Genomic DNA, 15,445 nt, shown 5'->3' with positions numbered 1-15,445 from the left:
CTAACCTGTGCAGTTTGCCAATCTTCTCATAAAGCTTAGTGGGAATCTGAATGATGAGCCTGTCCCTCTAACTGCCAAACAGGTAAGGACTTGCACTCTTAAGAAAATAAACAAAACAAATTAATATAGGACTTCCCTGGTGGTACAGTGGATGGGAATCCATCTGCCAGTGCAGGGGACATGGGTTCAATCCCTGCCCAGCAAGGATTCCACATGCCATGGCGCAGCTAAAGCCCATGTGGCCCAGTTACTGAGTCCGTGCTCTAGAGCCCGGGAGCTGCAACTACTGAAGCCTGTGCGCCACAACAGGAGAAGCCGCCGCAGTGAGAAGCCTGCACGCTGCAATGCTGAGAGTGGCCCCCACTCACCGCAGCTGGAGAAAGGCCGTGAGTGGCAGTGAAAATCCAGCGCAGCCACAAAATAAATAAATGGAAAAAAAAAACCCAATATAGACTTTGACATGGTTATACTCCATTATATTTTCTCTCACTTTTGTATTCTAGAATCAGTAAAAAATTATAAGGCATGAGAAGAAGCAAGAAATTATGCTTTATTATAAAGAGAAAATATGGTCAATGGAAGCCCCCCTCCCAAAAATAAAACCCTAAGTTATTGGAATAAGCAGGCAAGGACATACAACAACTATTATAAATATATAAACTAATTAATAGCAAAAGAATAATTGGGATAGAGAAGGGGTAATGATAAGCTGAATATTGTCCCTTAAAAATTCATGTTCACCCAGAACTTCGAACGTGAACTAATTTGGAAATAGGATCCTTACAGATATAGTTATAAAATGAGGTCAGCCTGGGACCCTCAGGAGGGAACCAATCCTGATGACACCTGGAGATTGGACTTCTCCAGAACTGTGAGAGAACTAATTCTATTGTTGTAAACCACTCAGTTATAATACTGTGCTGTGGAAGCCCATAACACATGTGTAATGAGATATTCTGGGATATGGGTAGAAAACTTTAAAAAAAGGACTAAGTGGAAATTCCAGATTTGAAAAATACAATAGCTGAAGTAAAAACTACAGGGGGTGGGCTAAACGCCAAATTAGATGTTATAGAAGAAAGAGTAAGCAAACTTGAAGGCAAGTAAATAGAACTTATCCACAATGAAGCAGAGAGATTAAAACACCCACACACACATAAAATATTAACAATGCTATATTGTAAAGAATTAGCCTTCAATTTTAAAAAAATTTAAAAAAAATTAACAGCATCAATTCCCCTTGATATATTATGAAACTGGGACACATACATGAAATTGAGATCAGATTAAGAGAGGAGAGAGAGAAGAGAGGTGGAGAAAAATATTTGAAAAACTAAAGACTGAAAAACATTCCAGAGGCTCGAAACACACCAAGCAAGGCAAACACAAAGAAAACCACATCCACGGGTATCATAGCCAATGAAAGTGAGAGTGAAAGTTGTTCAGTCTTGATGAACTCTTTGTGACCTCATTGACTGTAGCCTGCCAGGCTCCTCTGTCCCTGAGATTCTCCAGGCAAGAATACTGGAGTGAGTAGCCATTCCCTTCTCCAGAGGATCTTCCCAACCCAGGTCTCTGACATTGCAGGTGGATTCTTTACCGTCTGAGCTACCAGAGTCAATAACTGAAAACAAGAAAAAAAAAATTAGAATAGAGGAAATAAACACATTACATACAGTGGGAAGTGATAAGAACTCCAGCTGACATGGAAAAGAAATACTAGTCAGAAGACAAACCAGTAACATAATTAAAGTGCTGAAAGGTCAACCTAGAATCTTATATGTAGTGTAAATATGCTACAAAAATGAAGATGAAATAAATACATTTTCAATGAAGAAAAGCTGGTAGAATGTGTTGTTAAAAGACCCACACTGCAAGAAAGGCCAAAGGCAACTCCTTTGGCTGAAGGAAAAATGGTACCAATAAAATCCAGCTCTACAGACAGAATGAAGAATGCTAGAAATGGTACAAGTGTGGTGAAATATAAAAGATTATTTGTTCTTAATTTTTAAAAAGTCAATTGACTGTTTAAAGCAAGATTGTAGCAATGTATTCTAGGAATTTTAATACATATAGAAATAAAGTATATAATGACAGTAGTAAAAAGGATGGTAGAGAGTAAATGAAGCATAATGGTGTATGTTTCTTACCTTATATTTTAAACTATATGATATTAATTCAGAGTAGACTGTGCTAATTTAAAGACATTTATTATTACAGTTCTTAAAGTGAATACTTAAAAGACCACTTTAAAGAGGAAATGATAATCCAATTGTAGATATTAATATATAATATATAATGACAAAGGCTGACAAAGACTCAAATAATCCAAAATAGTCAGAAAAGAAGGGAAAAGAGGAAAAGGACAGATGGGACAAATGTGAAATAAAAATCAAGATGATAGACCTTAAAATCAACTATGTCAGAATAGTTGTATTAAACATAATTGAAAGGCAGAGATTATCAGCCCACAGGGGAAAACTCCCCAGTCATATGCTATTTGTAGGATAAACATGTTAAATACTAAGACACTGTTAGGTAAAAAGTAAAAAAGACAGGAAAAAACACACAATGAGAGCACTAATCAAAAGAAACTGTTGTGACTATATTAATATCAAAGCAGCGTTAGAGAAAAGGTTGTCAAAGATAACCTTGCATTTCAGAATGCAAAAATAATGAAGTCAACAAGATAAAACAATCATGAATGTATATGCACCTAGAGTTTCACATATATAAAGTTAAAATGTGATAGACAATTTCACAATTAAATTTGGAGATTTTAACACTTATCTTCCACTAATAGAACTAGTAAACAAAAAAGATCAGTAAGGATATAAATTTTTTTTTTAATGCAACACAGTCAACCAACTTAATCTGATGCTTTTAGAACTCTACAGGTAACAACTGGAGGATGCATGTTATTTTTACGTGCATATAAAACATTCATCAAGATAGATCACATACTGGAACATACAGGCTTTGATAAATTTGATGAATCAAATGATCAAAATCATAAGAGTATATTTTCTGACCACCATAGAACTAAATTAGAAACCAGTAATAAAAAGACATCTAGAAAATTCTGAAGTATTAGACATAGAAAACACTTCAGGTTACCCACAGGCCTCAGGTCAAAGAAAAATTCTAAAAATATCTCTATGTGAATGAAAAACAAAACAAAAACAACACCTTAAAGTTTGTGGGATGGAGTGAAAGCAAGGTGCAGAAAAGAAGAAAGGAATAAAGTGAATCATGTATATTTCCATGTGAAGAAACTAGATAAAAAGGAGCAAGAGAAATCCAAAGTTGATTGTTTAAAAAAAATGAACAAAATTGATACACTCCCAGCAAAACTTGTCAAGGGTGGTGGTGAGGAATCTACCTATATCAGGAATTGAAGTGTGGACATACTACAGGTCTTATAGGGGCCTTTTCCTGGTGCCCCCACCCAGGATAACCAGGACTGTCAGCCACTTCTGAGACGTAGTCTGGCCAGGCCTGGCCTCGTGGCCTATTCCCCTGCACTTGCAGAGGGAGCAGTTAGCCTTCTTGACTGACAGCCAGTGCTGTGCAGTCTCTGGTAACATGCCTGGAGTGGCATTCCAGGGGGGCCTCCAAGTTGGGGGCCTGTTGACTGCTATGCCACTGGCCTCCTGTGTACATGGAGAGCCAGGCCCACCAAGGTCTGTTGTCCCCTCCCCCCACGACAGCTTGGCCCGACCCCTTTTAGGAAAGGGGTTCCTCTCTTGCTGTGCTCATAGGCAGACAGAGAAGGCTGACCCTGAGGGACACAGAGCCACTGCTGTTTTCAGAAGAATGGAGGCCTGAGGACTTCCTGGAGGAAGTGACATGTAAGCCAAACCAGCAGAGTCAGGGAAGTGGGGCAAGGGCAGGGCATGGGGCCTGACAGGCAGAAGGAAGGCACAGCCAGCTTGAACTTTGTCCTCAGGGCTGAGGGAGCCTTGGAGGGACTTTCCGCAGGGACACGGCATGGCTAGCTCAGTGACCATGGAATGCTACTCTCTGGGAAGAGGGGAGGGTGAGTGAACTGGGAGAGACTGGGACAGGGAGCACAGAGAAGAGGCTGTGCCAGGTCCAGGGTCTGAGCCAGGCCTCAGCTCCAGTACTGCCCCACCTGCCCCATTACTCTCACCTGCAGGGAAGGAGGTGAGAGGGTCCTGTCTCCTCAGGCATCCTGTCCATAGGGTGAGAGAGGATGGTGAGCCCGGGGCTGAGGCCCTGAAAGCGCCCTCTTCCAGATGTCCTGGCTGGGGCAAGACAGCAGGGTGGGGGTCCCCTTCTTCCCTCTCACTCACTCAGGGCACAGATGCAGGCTCTGCCCCTTGGAGCCCAGAGGACACTGGTTTCGAACAGAACCTGCACTGAAGTGTGGGCAGTAAGGGCTGAGGGGTGGGGAGGCCACAGGGCTTCAGTGTGCAGGCTGAACTCGGCAGGACCTGGGGGTCTGGGAAGAGGCTCTAAGACCAGTCACTGCTGAGAGGGCAGGAGCACTGGAGGCCTCTGCCCAGCCGTGCACCCAGCTGGTACTAGTACTAGCATTGCCTCAGAGGGGCCCAGAAGGGCATGCAAAGGTTTGGGGCAGGAGCCCCTTCCTCCCTCACTTGCCCTGCTCCCTGGGAAGGATTGTCTCCTCTTCTTCTAGTTAGTGGCCCTGGGAGGCCTGAGGGCCATGCTGCTCCCTAGCTCAAAGCCTGCCCTTCTTGGATGAAGTCCAAACTCCTTGACATGGTTACTCAAGTCCCCTTTGCAGCCTCTGCCTCACTTCCACAACCTCCAGTTGGAGCAGCCCTCACTCTGAGGTTCCCTGGTAGCTCAACTGGTAAAGAATCGGCCTGCAATGCAGGAGACCCTGGTTCTACTCCTGGGTCAGGAAGATCCTCTGGAGATGGGATAGGCTACCCACTCCAATATTCTTGGGCTTCCCTAGTGGTTCAGATGGTAAAGAATCCACCTGCAATGTGGGAGACCTGGGTTCAATCCCTGAGTGGGAACATCCCCTGGAGGAGGGCATGGCAACCCACTCCAGTATTCTTGCTTGGAGAATCCCCATGGACAGAGGAGCCTGGCGGGCTACAGTCCATGGGGTCCCAGAGTTGGACACTGCTAAGCACACAGTACAACTCTTTAAGAGCTCCCTCCCACTGCTGGGAACTCTTATCCTCCACAGCTCTCCCCTCCCAAGGCTGGGCCACCTGGGTCCCAGATATCTTACTAGTTGGTTTGTGCCTACACTGTGTGGGTGCTGACTTTAGGGAAATAAAATGGGAAATTCACTCACAAGTCTTGTGACTCTTTTCTGCGGACATAATTAATTGGGGGTGGGGGTTTGGGGAACCCTTCAGTCTCTTCTGGGCCCTGCAAGCCTCTCCAGTGTCAACCTGCACCATTATCTTTGATCTCTCTACGCTGGCCACATTGACCTTCTTTCCATCTGCATACATCCTTTCAGCCCCGGGGCCTTTGCACCTGCTATTAGTGTGTCTGGAATTCTCATACATTCCTCCTATACATAGATAACACCTACTCATCTCTGTCCCAGAAAAACCTTCTTTGACCTCTCTGATTAGGTCAAATGCTCCTTTAGGAAGTGCCCTTACATTGTGTCTTTTCCTGTGTGGACAAGTCACAGTGTATCTTTACTGTGTGATTACTATGTCAGTCTCCCTCCCCCTCATGCAAGAGCTTGGCAGAGGGAAGGACCCTGTCTGGTTCTGCCCAACCTTGCGTTCTCCAGCCCCCAGCACATTGCCTAGGGTCCTGCAAATTCTCAGCAAATATTTCATGAGCCAATGGGTGGGTGAAAGGGTGGATAGTCCCAGGCAGCAGTTCTTGGCTGAGCATGTCAGTGATTCCCTCTAGAAGTGACTCCTAGAGAAACTCAAAGGTTTTGTCCAAGGAACTGAGGGGACTGACTGTCGTGTGCCATGTGTTTACCCAGGGCTGTCTCTTTATAAAAAATCTAGTTCCTCCTTCTCCCTCCTCTCCATTTCCGGGCCACAGATTCAGCCCCAGCCTAACAGTAATGCTCAACTCTGTAACAGCTGCTTTCATATTCCGGGCTCCACCCTTAGACTGTCACTGTCTCCGCAGGGGGGTGCCGCCGCTAGAAGTCACTGCATCATCTCCTTCGGGAGGCTAGACGTCTAGTCACGTTAAAGAAGGGCTCATTGACTCTGGGTAAGGCAACCATGGGCTCCGTGGGAGGAAGAAGCCCGTGTCAGGTTACAAAATCAGCTCCTACACACTGCGCACGGCTCTGATCCTTCAATGCCCAGGCCTTCAACAACGGTTTCGCAGGGCTTCCCGAACTTAGAGGAAAGAGGGCACTTCCCGAGCCACCCAACTGAGAAGTAGCGGTGAGAGAACTCAACCCCGATGGCTCCAGAACCCAGGATTCTAGCCAGCTGGTTCTCATAAATCGGTACCCTTCTGACGTTTTCGTAGCAACAACAACTTCCCTGCAGATGAGGAGAAGCCGGAAGACTATTCCCATTCGCCACAGTAGGAAGCTGAACCCAGCGAGGAGCTACGGGGGCAGATGGCAAGCCTGCGAGGATACTAACCCCCTAGAGCCGGAGCCAGATCCGCCCCCTCCCCCGGCGCTTGCGCACTGCCGCCCTATTCCCGGCTTAACCCCGCCCCCATCGCCGGGGTTTTCAAATTTGAAACCTGCTCCTTTTCCCGCCCGAACGTGTTGACCAGCGGCGGGAGAGGGCGGAGCCGCGCTCAGCCAATAGTGCCTCCGAGGGCCTGGTGCTCCGCCCACAAGGTGACGTCAGCAAGCCACAAGCTGCAGAGAGCAAATGGGCGAGGGCGTCCGCCGGCCCCGCCTCCGCGGCGCCCACGTGCAGCGGCGGAGCCCCGGGCCTAGGGTGGACCACCCGCCCCCAAAGCACCACTCAGCGTGCGGGCCTCTGGTCACCAGTACTGGGCTGGAGACTGAGGCCCAGAAACGCCAAGTGGTCGGTGCGGGGTCGCTGAGCGAAGCGGCAAGACGCGGCACCCCCACTCCAGCCCGGGCGTTCGCCCGAGGGCCGGGCCTGCAGCCGACTTCGGTGGCAGCCCTACGGGAGTTCTAGGGGGCGGGCAGGTGGGCGGAGGGTGGGCCGCGGTTCCCTGGCGCGTCCCAGAAGGGCGGGGCCAAGAGCTAGGCTGTCCCGGGGCGGGGCGTCTTGGGGGCGGGCCGGGAGCCTGTGTTTGTTGCCCCGTGTCAGTTACATTGTAACAAAAGTGGTGCCGCCGCTACTCGGGTCGGCACCCCAGGCCCACCTGCCTCCGGCTGTCGCCGACATGGAACCGGTGGCCAGCAACATCCAAGTCTTGCTGCAGGCGGCGGAGTTTCTGGAGCGCCGCGAGAGAGGTGAGGAAGAACCTTTGGTCGGACTCCAGGCGGCGACCTCGCTGACACTGGCCTGGGCTGGGCTTGACTCCGGACTTGAAGAATGCATGGCCTTGGGGCAGTAGTCCTGCGGCACCGCCGCGCTCAACTTAAGAGGGGCGGGCAGTGGGCTGGAAGGGTTGGGAAAATGGCCCTGTAGCCCAGAATCCCTTTCTGACGGTGTCGTGCCCGGGGCGCCTGCTGGGACTAGCCTGACGCTGGCGGGGACTCTCTCTGGCAGAGGCCGAGCATGGCTATGCGTCCCTGTGCCCGCACCGGAGTCCAGGTCCAGTCCACAGGAGGAGGAAGCGGTCTCCCCAAGCTCCTGGCGCGCTGGACAGTGGGCGGTGAGGAGGGCCGGGGGCAGCGGGGAGTAGGGGGATGGGCGCCGTCCTTCATCGGGTCTCTCCACTGCCCACTTCCTCCTTGTTGCTTGCATCCTCTGGGCCAAGTACCTTGCTCTGGAGACATACGGACTCCTGCCGTTTCTCCATCCTCCGAACACACACTCTTCGTTCAAGGACTATTTCTCAAGCACCTCTGATGTGTTTGGAACTGTGAATAATAGTTCTGGGTCCTGCTTCCACTCACACTCCTAAAACAATCCACTTGCTTTCCTTCACAGGCATTCTCCTTTTCTCTCCTCTCAACCCTTTGCACACGCGTTCCCCCTCAATTTGAATGCCTCTCCTCCCACTACTCATTTTGGGTAACTTGTGTGGCTGGGCTCAGCTCAAATGTCACTTGTGTTCAGGAAGCCCTTCCTGATTGTGGCTAGGGGACACATTTGGATCCCACATCACCTGGGCAGACCTCTCTCAGCATGTGACCTCCTTACTGTCTCTGCCTCTGCCTGGCACTCAGCTGTCTGAGGCCAGCACAAGGTCCCCACAGTGGGTTAGTTTGGGGCACACATCTGTAGTGAGTTTTGAGCCCCTGGGGACTCTGGGACTGAGGGTGTGGACAGTAACTGACACTCCCTTTCCTCATCCTCTCCGGCATTGGCAGGTCTGTGCACAACGAGCTGGAGAAGCGCAGGTGAGTCCCAGCCCTGCCCTGAGAGCACCAGTCCCCAGGAACAGCCTCCCTCTGGCCTTCCCTCCCCTGTCATCCCTCGTCTGGCCAGCGGGCCTGGGCTGGCACTGCCCTCTAGACCCCTCCCTCTGCAGGAGGGCCCAGCTGAAGCGGTGCCTGGAGCAGCTGAAGCAGCAGATGCCCCTGGGGGCTGACTGTGTCCGATACACCACACTGAGCCTTCTGCGCAGGGCCAGAATGCACATCCAGGTAAGACACTCCCCTGGGACCCGGGGCCAGCTTGCCAGGATGCTGGGAGAAGCGCAGTAGGGAGAGACTGGGAGGAACTAGGAGAGAAGTCTCATGTCACAGACCAACTGTGTGACATTGGGCTCTGTGCTTTTAGTTTCCAAGTTTAAGTAGGAAGAAAAGCAGGAAGTAACCCAAGAGGATTGTTCTGAGGCTTTAAGCAAGTTTTCCCAATAAATGTTCACTTGTTATTACAACGATTATTACTTGAATCCCAACTGTGAGACCTGGAGCGAATTAGGTAGCCTCTCTGGACTTCATTTCCTCCTCCGTATGGGGGACATTCTGTGATGGGTCACTATACGGGTCCCTCAGACTGGAGAGGGCTGTTATTCACTCCTCCTCTCCTGCATCCTCAAGGCCCCCTGTTCTGACGGGCCTGTCCTGCTTTGGGAGGCAGGTCCAGAGGCCAGAAGGGGGAAAGGGCCGAGAGGACTGCGGTGACCCTTCCTTACCGGGCTCCCCTCAGCGCCCCCTGGTGGATGGGAGTGGAATGTGCTGACTCAAGACGAGGCATCATCACAGAGTGGGGGCGCTTAGAAGCGACTTGGAAACAATGGAGGCCTTTTCCTGCCCTCCTGGTCCTTTTTGACAGAGGAAGAATAGGGCGTACAGCCGGCTGATGAGAGCCAGATTCAGAACTGAGGCCTGTGTCTCTTGACTTGCATTCTTTTCCGCAACAAGTGAGCATCTGCTCTGCCTGTTGTGGGCACAGGCAGCTGTGGCAGAGATGGCCGGAGGTGGCTCGCAGCAAATAAAATGGTGTGGAAACTGTTAGCACTGTCCTCACCGTGCCTTATGGTTGAATAACACCCTGGTTGGAAAGTGGGCTCCAGTGTCTCACGTGGAGTTTGCCTGATGGTTCTCAGAGGGATGTGTGTCTTGGGTGCTGGCTGTCCCATGGGCAGGACCTAGGGATTGCTCCTTCCTGGACTCCCTGCTTCCTGTTTTGCCTCTACCTGGCTGTCCTCCCCACCTTGCCCTGGAATGTTCTTTGCTGCTCATAGATCTGTCCAGGTCTGTCCCCTGCTGAAAACCTTCCATGGTTTGACAGGACAGCTTCAGTTTCTTACTTCCAGTGAAACTCAAGGCCCTTCACAACACAGGCCTTGCCACTGGTCTCATCTTGCCCCGTGTCCCACTAAAAAGCTGAGCTCTCCATACTCTTCCCGTTTTCAGTCTGCCTGGATGTTTCCTCCTCCATCCTTACCTGGGTAGTGCTTATTCATCCATCTACAGCCAGTTCAAATACCTCCTCATCCAGTTCTCCCCTTCTTGTTGATTGAATGCATGCTTTTGCCCACTGAGGGCCTGATTGGAGAACCCTTGGCCCTCCAGTCCCTGGATCTCAGGGCTGGCAGAGTTTGCGTGGAGGTGGCAGGTGGGGACTAATACTGAAGCCTTGTGGTTCCTGGGAGGGTCTTGAGGAGTTACAAACTGGTAGCCTTTGTTTAATCTCTTGTCGTTTAGTTGCTCAGTCATGTCAGACTCTTTGCAACCTCATGGACTGTAGCCTGCCAGGCTGCTCTGCCCATGGGGTTTCCCAGGCAAGAACACTGGGGTGGGTTGCCATTTCCTTCTCCAAGGGATCGTCCCTACTTAAGAATCGAATCCACGTCTTCTATTGACAGGTGGATTCGTAGCTTTCTAAAAATAGTAGATGCAGGTTCAATCTCTGTCAGGGAATGAAAATCCCACAGGCTTTGTGGCGTGGCCAAAACAAAAACAAGCCCTAGGAGATCTGGCAACACTGGGCTTGTTTCCACGTGGCAGTAATTGGCCTGGGACACCTCCTCCGAGCCTTAGTGTGTGCACGTGCTGGTGTGCCCCAGTCCCTCTCCAGTCTCCATCCCGATACCAGCACACTCCGCTCCTTCACGTCACTTGAGAGCCCTGAGGGCCTTGGAGATTGTGTGGCCCTCCCTCCCAACCGTGCAGACAGAACTCCCAGGCCATTTACGTGAGGCAGGAGGGCAGCAGGCCCCGGCTTCCTGCAGGATGTGGGAGCAGCCCTCTGGCACCTACATCTAGTGAGCCTGTCACATGACCGGTCTGCCGTCGAGTGGTGCCTGAGCCCAGCCCCTTGCTCCCCTGGATTTGCAGAAGCTGGAGGAGCAGGAGCAGCGGGCCCGGCAGCTCAAGGAGAAGCTGCGCAGCAAGCAGCAGAGCCTGCGGCAGCAGCTGGAGCATCTCCGGGGGCTGGGCATGGCGGGCGAGCGGGAGCGGCTGCGGGCGGACAGCCTGGACTCCTCGGGCCTCTCCTCCGAGCGCTCGGACTCAGACCAAGGTAAGTGCCCTGGAGTGGAGGGCTCGGCTGGGGCGAGTGGGCCAGGTCTTCTCCTGACTGGCCCTCTCCTTGTGCAGAGGAGCTGGAGGTGGATGTGGAGAGCCTGGTGTTCGGAGGTGAGGCTGAGCTGCTGCGGGGCTTCAGCACAGGCCAGGAGCACAGCTACTCACACAGCGGCCGTGCCTGGCTATGACCCTCACCACCCAGAGCGGCCTCTGCCCTCAGCCCACTCTGCGCCGTCAGGACAGAGCCCTCACCGAGCCTCCAGGGCTGCTTGGAGTCACTGTTGGAATGGACTAAAAGGACCCTGTGTGGGAACAGGTGCTCCTCGTACCCTGCTGCTGGCGGCTGGCAGTCCCACCTGGGAGAGCGGTGTTGAGCCCCCCTGAGCCCTGCAGGGCAGGCAGCTTGGGCCCAGGCCACCCTCCCGGGCATTTTTTTATAGCACTTGGCCCAGATGTCCATGGCAGCAGGAAGCCTCTTGGGCCCTCATGTTCCTTCCTAAACAAGGGCCCCTGGCCTTTGCCCTATGCATACTGTATTTTCATTAAAAGCCTCTTTCTTAACTTCCTGTCCATGGTCTTGCCTGATGAAAATGTGGGAACTTCCAGCCACAAACTGGAAAAGAAGAAATGAGATTTACGGCCACCACAAACCCTCCTGACCACACTGGGCAGAGACCCTTTACTCCCCACAGCCTGGAGGTCATCTGTCCACACTTCAAGTGTGGAACCAAGGCCGAGTGACGTGACCGGCCTGAGGGCCAAAGCCAGAAAACCAGTGGGGTCAAGATTCAAGCTTCCTGACTCCAGAGTAGGGTCCAGTTGAATTCAACAAGTATTTATTGAGTGCCTGTTACACGTAAGATTTTGTTTCAGATACTTGGGACACATCAGAGGATAAAACAACGGTCCCTGCCCTCATGGAGCTCACAGTCTAGCATTTACGACCACTTCACCTGGATGCAGTGACCCTGGATAAGTCACTGCCTCTGTCCTCGGCCACCCGATGCAGGAGTGAGGAGGCCCAGCTCAGACACGGGGAACGGGCTGGCTGTGCTGGAGATGCCAAACAGGGCCCCTGCCCTCAGCCCACCACCCAGACAGTCGAGAGGGCTAGAAGCTGGCTTTTAATGATAAAGTACAGGAGGCGGGGGCACGGACTGGCGCCGGTAGTCTGCTAGGCTGCTGCCTCGGGGCCTGGGCCGGCTACACGAACTGCTGCTGCTGCTGCTGCTTCTTCGTGGCTGCCTTGCTGGCAAGGTCCTTGGCCTTCTCCGTAGCTGCCAGTGCCGTCTCCTTGGCCTTCTCCTTGGCTTCCTTGGCTGTTTCAACAAGGGTTTTGGGAGGGGCCTCACCTGGAGCAAAGGGTGGGGGGCTGGTTTTAGAGAATGCCAAGAAAACTGACCTAAATGACTTCCCAGGACATTTATCTCCTGGGGGCCAGGCTCTGAAGAAAATACTCAGTGTACAGATGAGTTGAGGGTGGGCTCAGAGTAGGCTCTGGCCCAAGCACAGCAGGTAGGACTTGAAACCTCTGTGTCTCGAGCCCTCACCTTGCAGCTTGGCCAAGATGTATTCAAAACCCTTCATAGTCTTGGTCACGTTGCTTTTGAACCGCGCGAGACCAAATTCCTGGCAAAAAATGACAAAGGGAAGGATTCAGAGTTGGCCAGGGAACCCTAGCCCAGACTCGATGATAAATGGCTTGGGCCCCGGCACTCCGACGCTGCTCACCTGGACAGCTCTGGAGACGCCAAATAAGCTAGAGGAGACCCAGGCTTCCCGGCGGATTTCGGTCCAGCCGCTGTTATCAGAGTTCACACGGTAAACACATCGTTCCTCCACCACCTGTGCAGGCAGGCAAGTCAACCACCATCACATGGGAGTCCTTCACTTGGCCAACTTACACATCAGTTTGATTCCCTGCCTCGTTTCATGAGGAAAAGCATTCTTTCCCTTACCTTACTGGATTCTCAAATGGCACTTCAGAAAGAGAGTAGGAAGATGGAAAAAAAGTCATTTTGCTCTCTAAAAACCTCTCCTCTGACCCCCTCACACTAAAAGGCACATGAACTCTTGAGAGGTCTGTGGTGTTTTCAGCCTGCCTGCCAACCATTTTGGGCTTCCTCTGTGAATCAGATGGTAAAGAATCTGCCTGCAATGTGGGAGACCCAGGTTTGACCCCTGGGTCAGGAAGATCCTCTGGAGAAGGAAATGGCAACCCACTCCAGTATTCTTGCCTGGAGAATTTCAGGGCCAGAGGAGCATGGTGGGCTACAGTCTACCAGGTTGCAAAGAGACACACACAGTTCAATTCAGTTCAGTCGTGTCCGACTCTTTGCGACCCCATGGACTGCAGTACACCAGGCTTCCCTGTCCATCACCACTGAACAACTAACACTATGACCACCCACTTTGGCTCTTAAGCCGCCAGCAATCCAAAAACAGAAAAGGAAATCTGGCAATCACCACAGCTATCCTTATCAGGGAGGAAAGAGTGGACCTGTACTTCCCAGAGAAACACTTAAAAAGACACCTGTCACAGCTGAATTGAAAGGGAGGTCTCAGAGGTCTTATCTTAGTAATTTACAAAACACAGAGCTAGGGCCCTCAGATGACTCTGGGGCAAAGCATTAAGGTGACTCATTCTGTGACTTTGCAGCACACTTCCCCTCCCTGAACTTCACTATTCTCTTTGCGCAATAGAGTAAGACCCACTTCCCTGTGTTATTGTGATGATTAACTGAGAAAGAATAAAAGTGTCCTGAAGGCTTTCAAGGTACTCATAGATGAAGTGTTCCTTAAACTATTAATAAACCATGGGTTTTCAAGTCTTTTTTTTTTTTTAAGCAAGAAATCAAAGGTATGTAGAACTTCCCTTTCCTTGCCCCGAAATCTCAGGCAGAAATCCATTACATTAGACAGATAGTCAAAGGGGCGGGGGGGGGGGGGGGGGGCAGTCCTCTCCCCTCTGAGGTACATCCAAGGTACTCTGGAGACTTGATGTTTGAAAACCACCGTCTCCTTCCCTCAGCATCATGCCTGTGGCCCAACCTATACTCGTGCCAGGCAGTGTGAGTGCCCTGCATTTAGTACTTACAAGTGGAAAACAGGTACTCCTCCGCTGTATGAACGAGTTAGAAGACAGGCCTAGAGAAGATAACCGGCTAAAAAGACCACCCGAGTTTGTACTCTAGAGTTACCACTCCTCAGATCTGCTTGAATCCTAGAAGCCCTCTCATGGTTCCCTAGCCACAGGTATCTGGAGCGCTCTAGTTTGGAGGGGGAAGGGGGAGGGGCCTCACCATCAGCCGGGCGTGGTTGATGTTCCAGGTGAAGGTGGTCATGGTCTGGTTTTGTGGGTCCACAATAGAATCCTCCAGGATGTACACTGAGTGAGCAACATTGGCAGGGAACAGTCGCTCAGCCCAGCGGGGCATCCTGTTCGTCTTGGTCAGGAGTCGTCGGGACAGGAGCTTCTGGTCAGAGGTCACCTCTCGGTGCACTATGTCTTCCGTCAAGACATGTTTGCTGCAGGTGTCAGGGTGAAGGGGACCTCAGGAGCCTGACCCTGGGAGACTGCCTGGTGAGGTTCCCATCTGGAGCCTCCACGCTCAGAATGGCCAGGCCTTTTCCCAAACTTTCAGAGTAAGCTGTGGTTGTGGCTCAGACCTGAACTGGAGCCCTTGAGCCTCTCCCAGGGCAAATTCCAACTCCCGCCCCCTCGCTGACCTGGATTCCGGGGCATTCCAGCAGGGATGGACCTCCTGATTTATTGCACCATTGGAGAGCAGTCAAGGGCAGAGAAGCAGGCAAGGGCCCAAACTTCCAACCCCAAGACCCCTCCCTAATTCCTGTGCTGCCTTCTCTTCCTGTCTCACCACAGTGAGACGAGAGAACCTTAAGACTAGGGCTTCAAGTAATCCACTGCCCAAGCCCAGACTCCTTCCAGTACCTTGCAGGCCTAGTCTGGCCGCTTCCCCGATAGGGTTCTTCTGCCCTAAACATAACCAGGCTCTGGCGATCCCCCCACTCGAAGTTCAGTCTTTCCCGGGCCCCAGACTCCGATTTCCAAACAGCGAGGTGTGAGCGTTGCTTTTCCCAGGGCCACGTACCTATAGGGATTCGGGTACCGCTGCCAGAAGGCAGCGAACACTTGGTCCCAGGAACTCCGGAGCACGCTCTGGCCCAGGAAATACTTCACCATCGTCCCGGCCGGGGCGGGCTCAGCGCCCGAGCAGCATCAGGGGTGCGGAGCCCGAGGGGCACGCGGAAGCCGGGCTGGAGCTCGACGCTCGGCCGCTAGGCTAGCAGCAGATCAGTGGCTGCAGCGCCGCACCCAACCAGCCGCCGCCACCCCCGCCGCCATGAGGAATTACCGGGCCGCGCGCTACTTCCGGCTCAGCAGTGAAGTACCCACCTCTTCCGGTGCCT

General features: G+C 51.9%; 2 protein-coding genes across 2 annotated transcripts; one reads left to right on the top strand and one right to left on the bottom strand.

Annotated features, from left to right (window-relative positions):
- Window positions 1-7,157: 7,157 nt before the first annotated feature.
- On the top strand, window positions 7,158-11,575 carry MXD3 (MAX dimerization protein 3). Its single transcript, XM_020873989.2, has 6 exons — window positions 7,158-7,381; window positions 7,641-7,746; window positions 8,408-8,437; window positions 8,569-8,683; window positions 10,826-11,009; window positions 11,087-11,575. The coding sequence occupies exons 1-6, from the start codon at window positions 7,312-7,314 to the stop codon at window positions 11,200-11,202; spliced, it is 621 nt and encodes a 206-aa protein (XP_020729648.2). The 5' UTR covers window positions 7,158-7,311; the 3' UTR covers window positions 11,203-11,575.
- A 253-nt stretch (window positions 11,576-11,828) lies between these two features.
- Window positions 11,829-15,413, bottom strand: PRELID1 (PRELI domain containing 1). The gene is made up of 5 exons (XM_070465153.1): window positions 15,127-15,413; window positions 14,317-14,542; window positions 12,746-12,859; window positions 12,565-12,643; window positions 11,829-12,366 (listed from the first exon to the last, which is right to left on the bottom strand). The coding sequence occupies exons 1-5, from the start codon at window positions 15,216-15,218 to the stop codon at window positions 12,218-12,220; spliced, it is 660 nt and encodes a 219-aa protein (XP_070321254.1). The 5' UTR covers window positions 15,219-15,413; the 3' UTR covers window positions 11,829-12,217.
- Window positions 15,414-15,445: the final 32 nt, after the last annotated feature.

This window comes from Odocoileus virginianus, chromosome 3 (assembly GCF_023699985.2).
Source record: "Odocoileus virginianus isolate 20LAN1187 ecotype Illinois chromosome 3, Ovbor_1.2, whole genome shotgun sequence".
Lineage (NCBI taxonomy): Eukaryota > Metazoa > Chordata > Mammalia > Artiodactyla > Cervidae > Odocoileus > Odocoileus virginianus.
This window is presented reverse-complemented; position numbering and strand designations above follow the sequence as displayed.

Bases quoted from the DNA above. Each gene is read 5' to 3' on its own strand.
- PRELID1 (XM_070465153.1), bottom strand. From the start codon at position 15,218: ATGGTGAAGTATTTCCTGGGCCAGAGCGTGCTCCGGAGTTCCTGGGAC. The intron at 14,543-15,126 runs GTACGTGGCCCT...TGACACCTGCAG, and splicing joins CGGTACCCGAATCCCTATAG to CAAACATGTCTTGACGGAAG. The intron at 12,367-12,564 runs GTGAGGGCTCGA...CCTTTGCTCCAG, and splicing joins CATCTTGGCCAAGCTGCAAG to GTGAGGCCCCTCCCAAAACC.
- MXD3 (XM_020873989.2), top strand. From the start codon at position 7,312: ATGGAACCGGTGGCCAGCAACATCCAAGTCTTGCTGCAGGCGGCGGAG. The intron at 7,382-7,640 runs GTGAGGAAGAAC...TCTCTCTGGCAG, and splicing joins TCTGGAGCGCCGCGAGAGAG to AGGCCGAGCATGGCTATGCG. The intron at 7,747-8,407 runs GTGAGGAGGGCC...CGGCATTGGCAG, and splicing joins GGCGCGCTGGACAGTGGGCG to GTCTGTGCACAACGAGCTGG.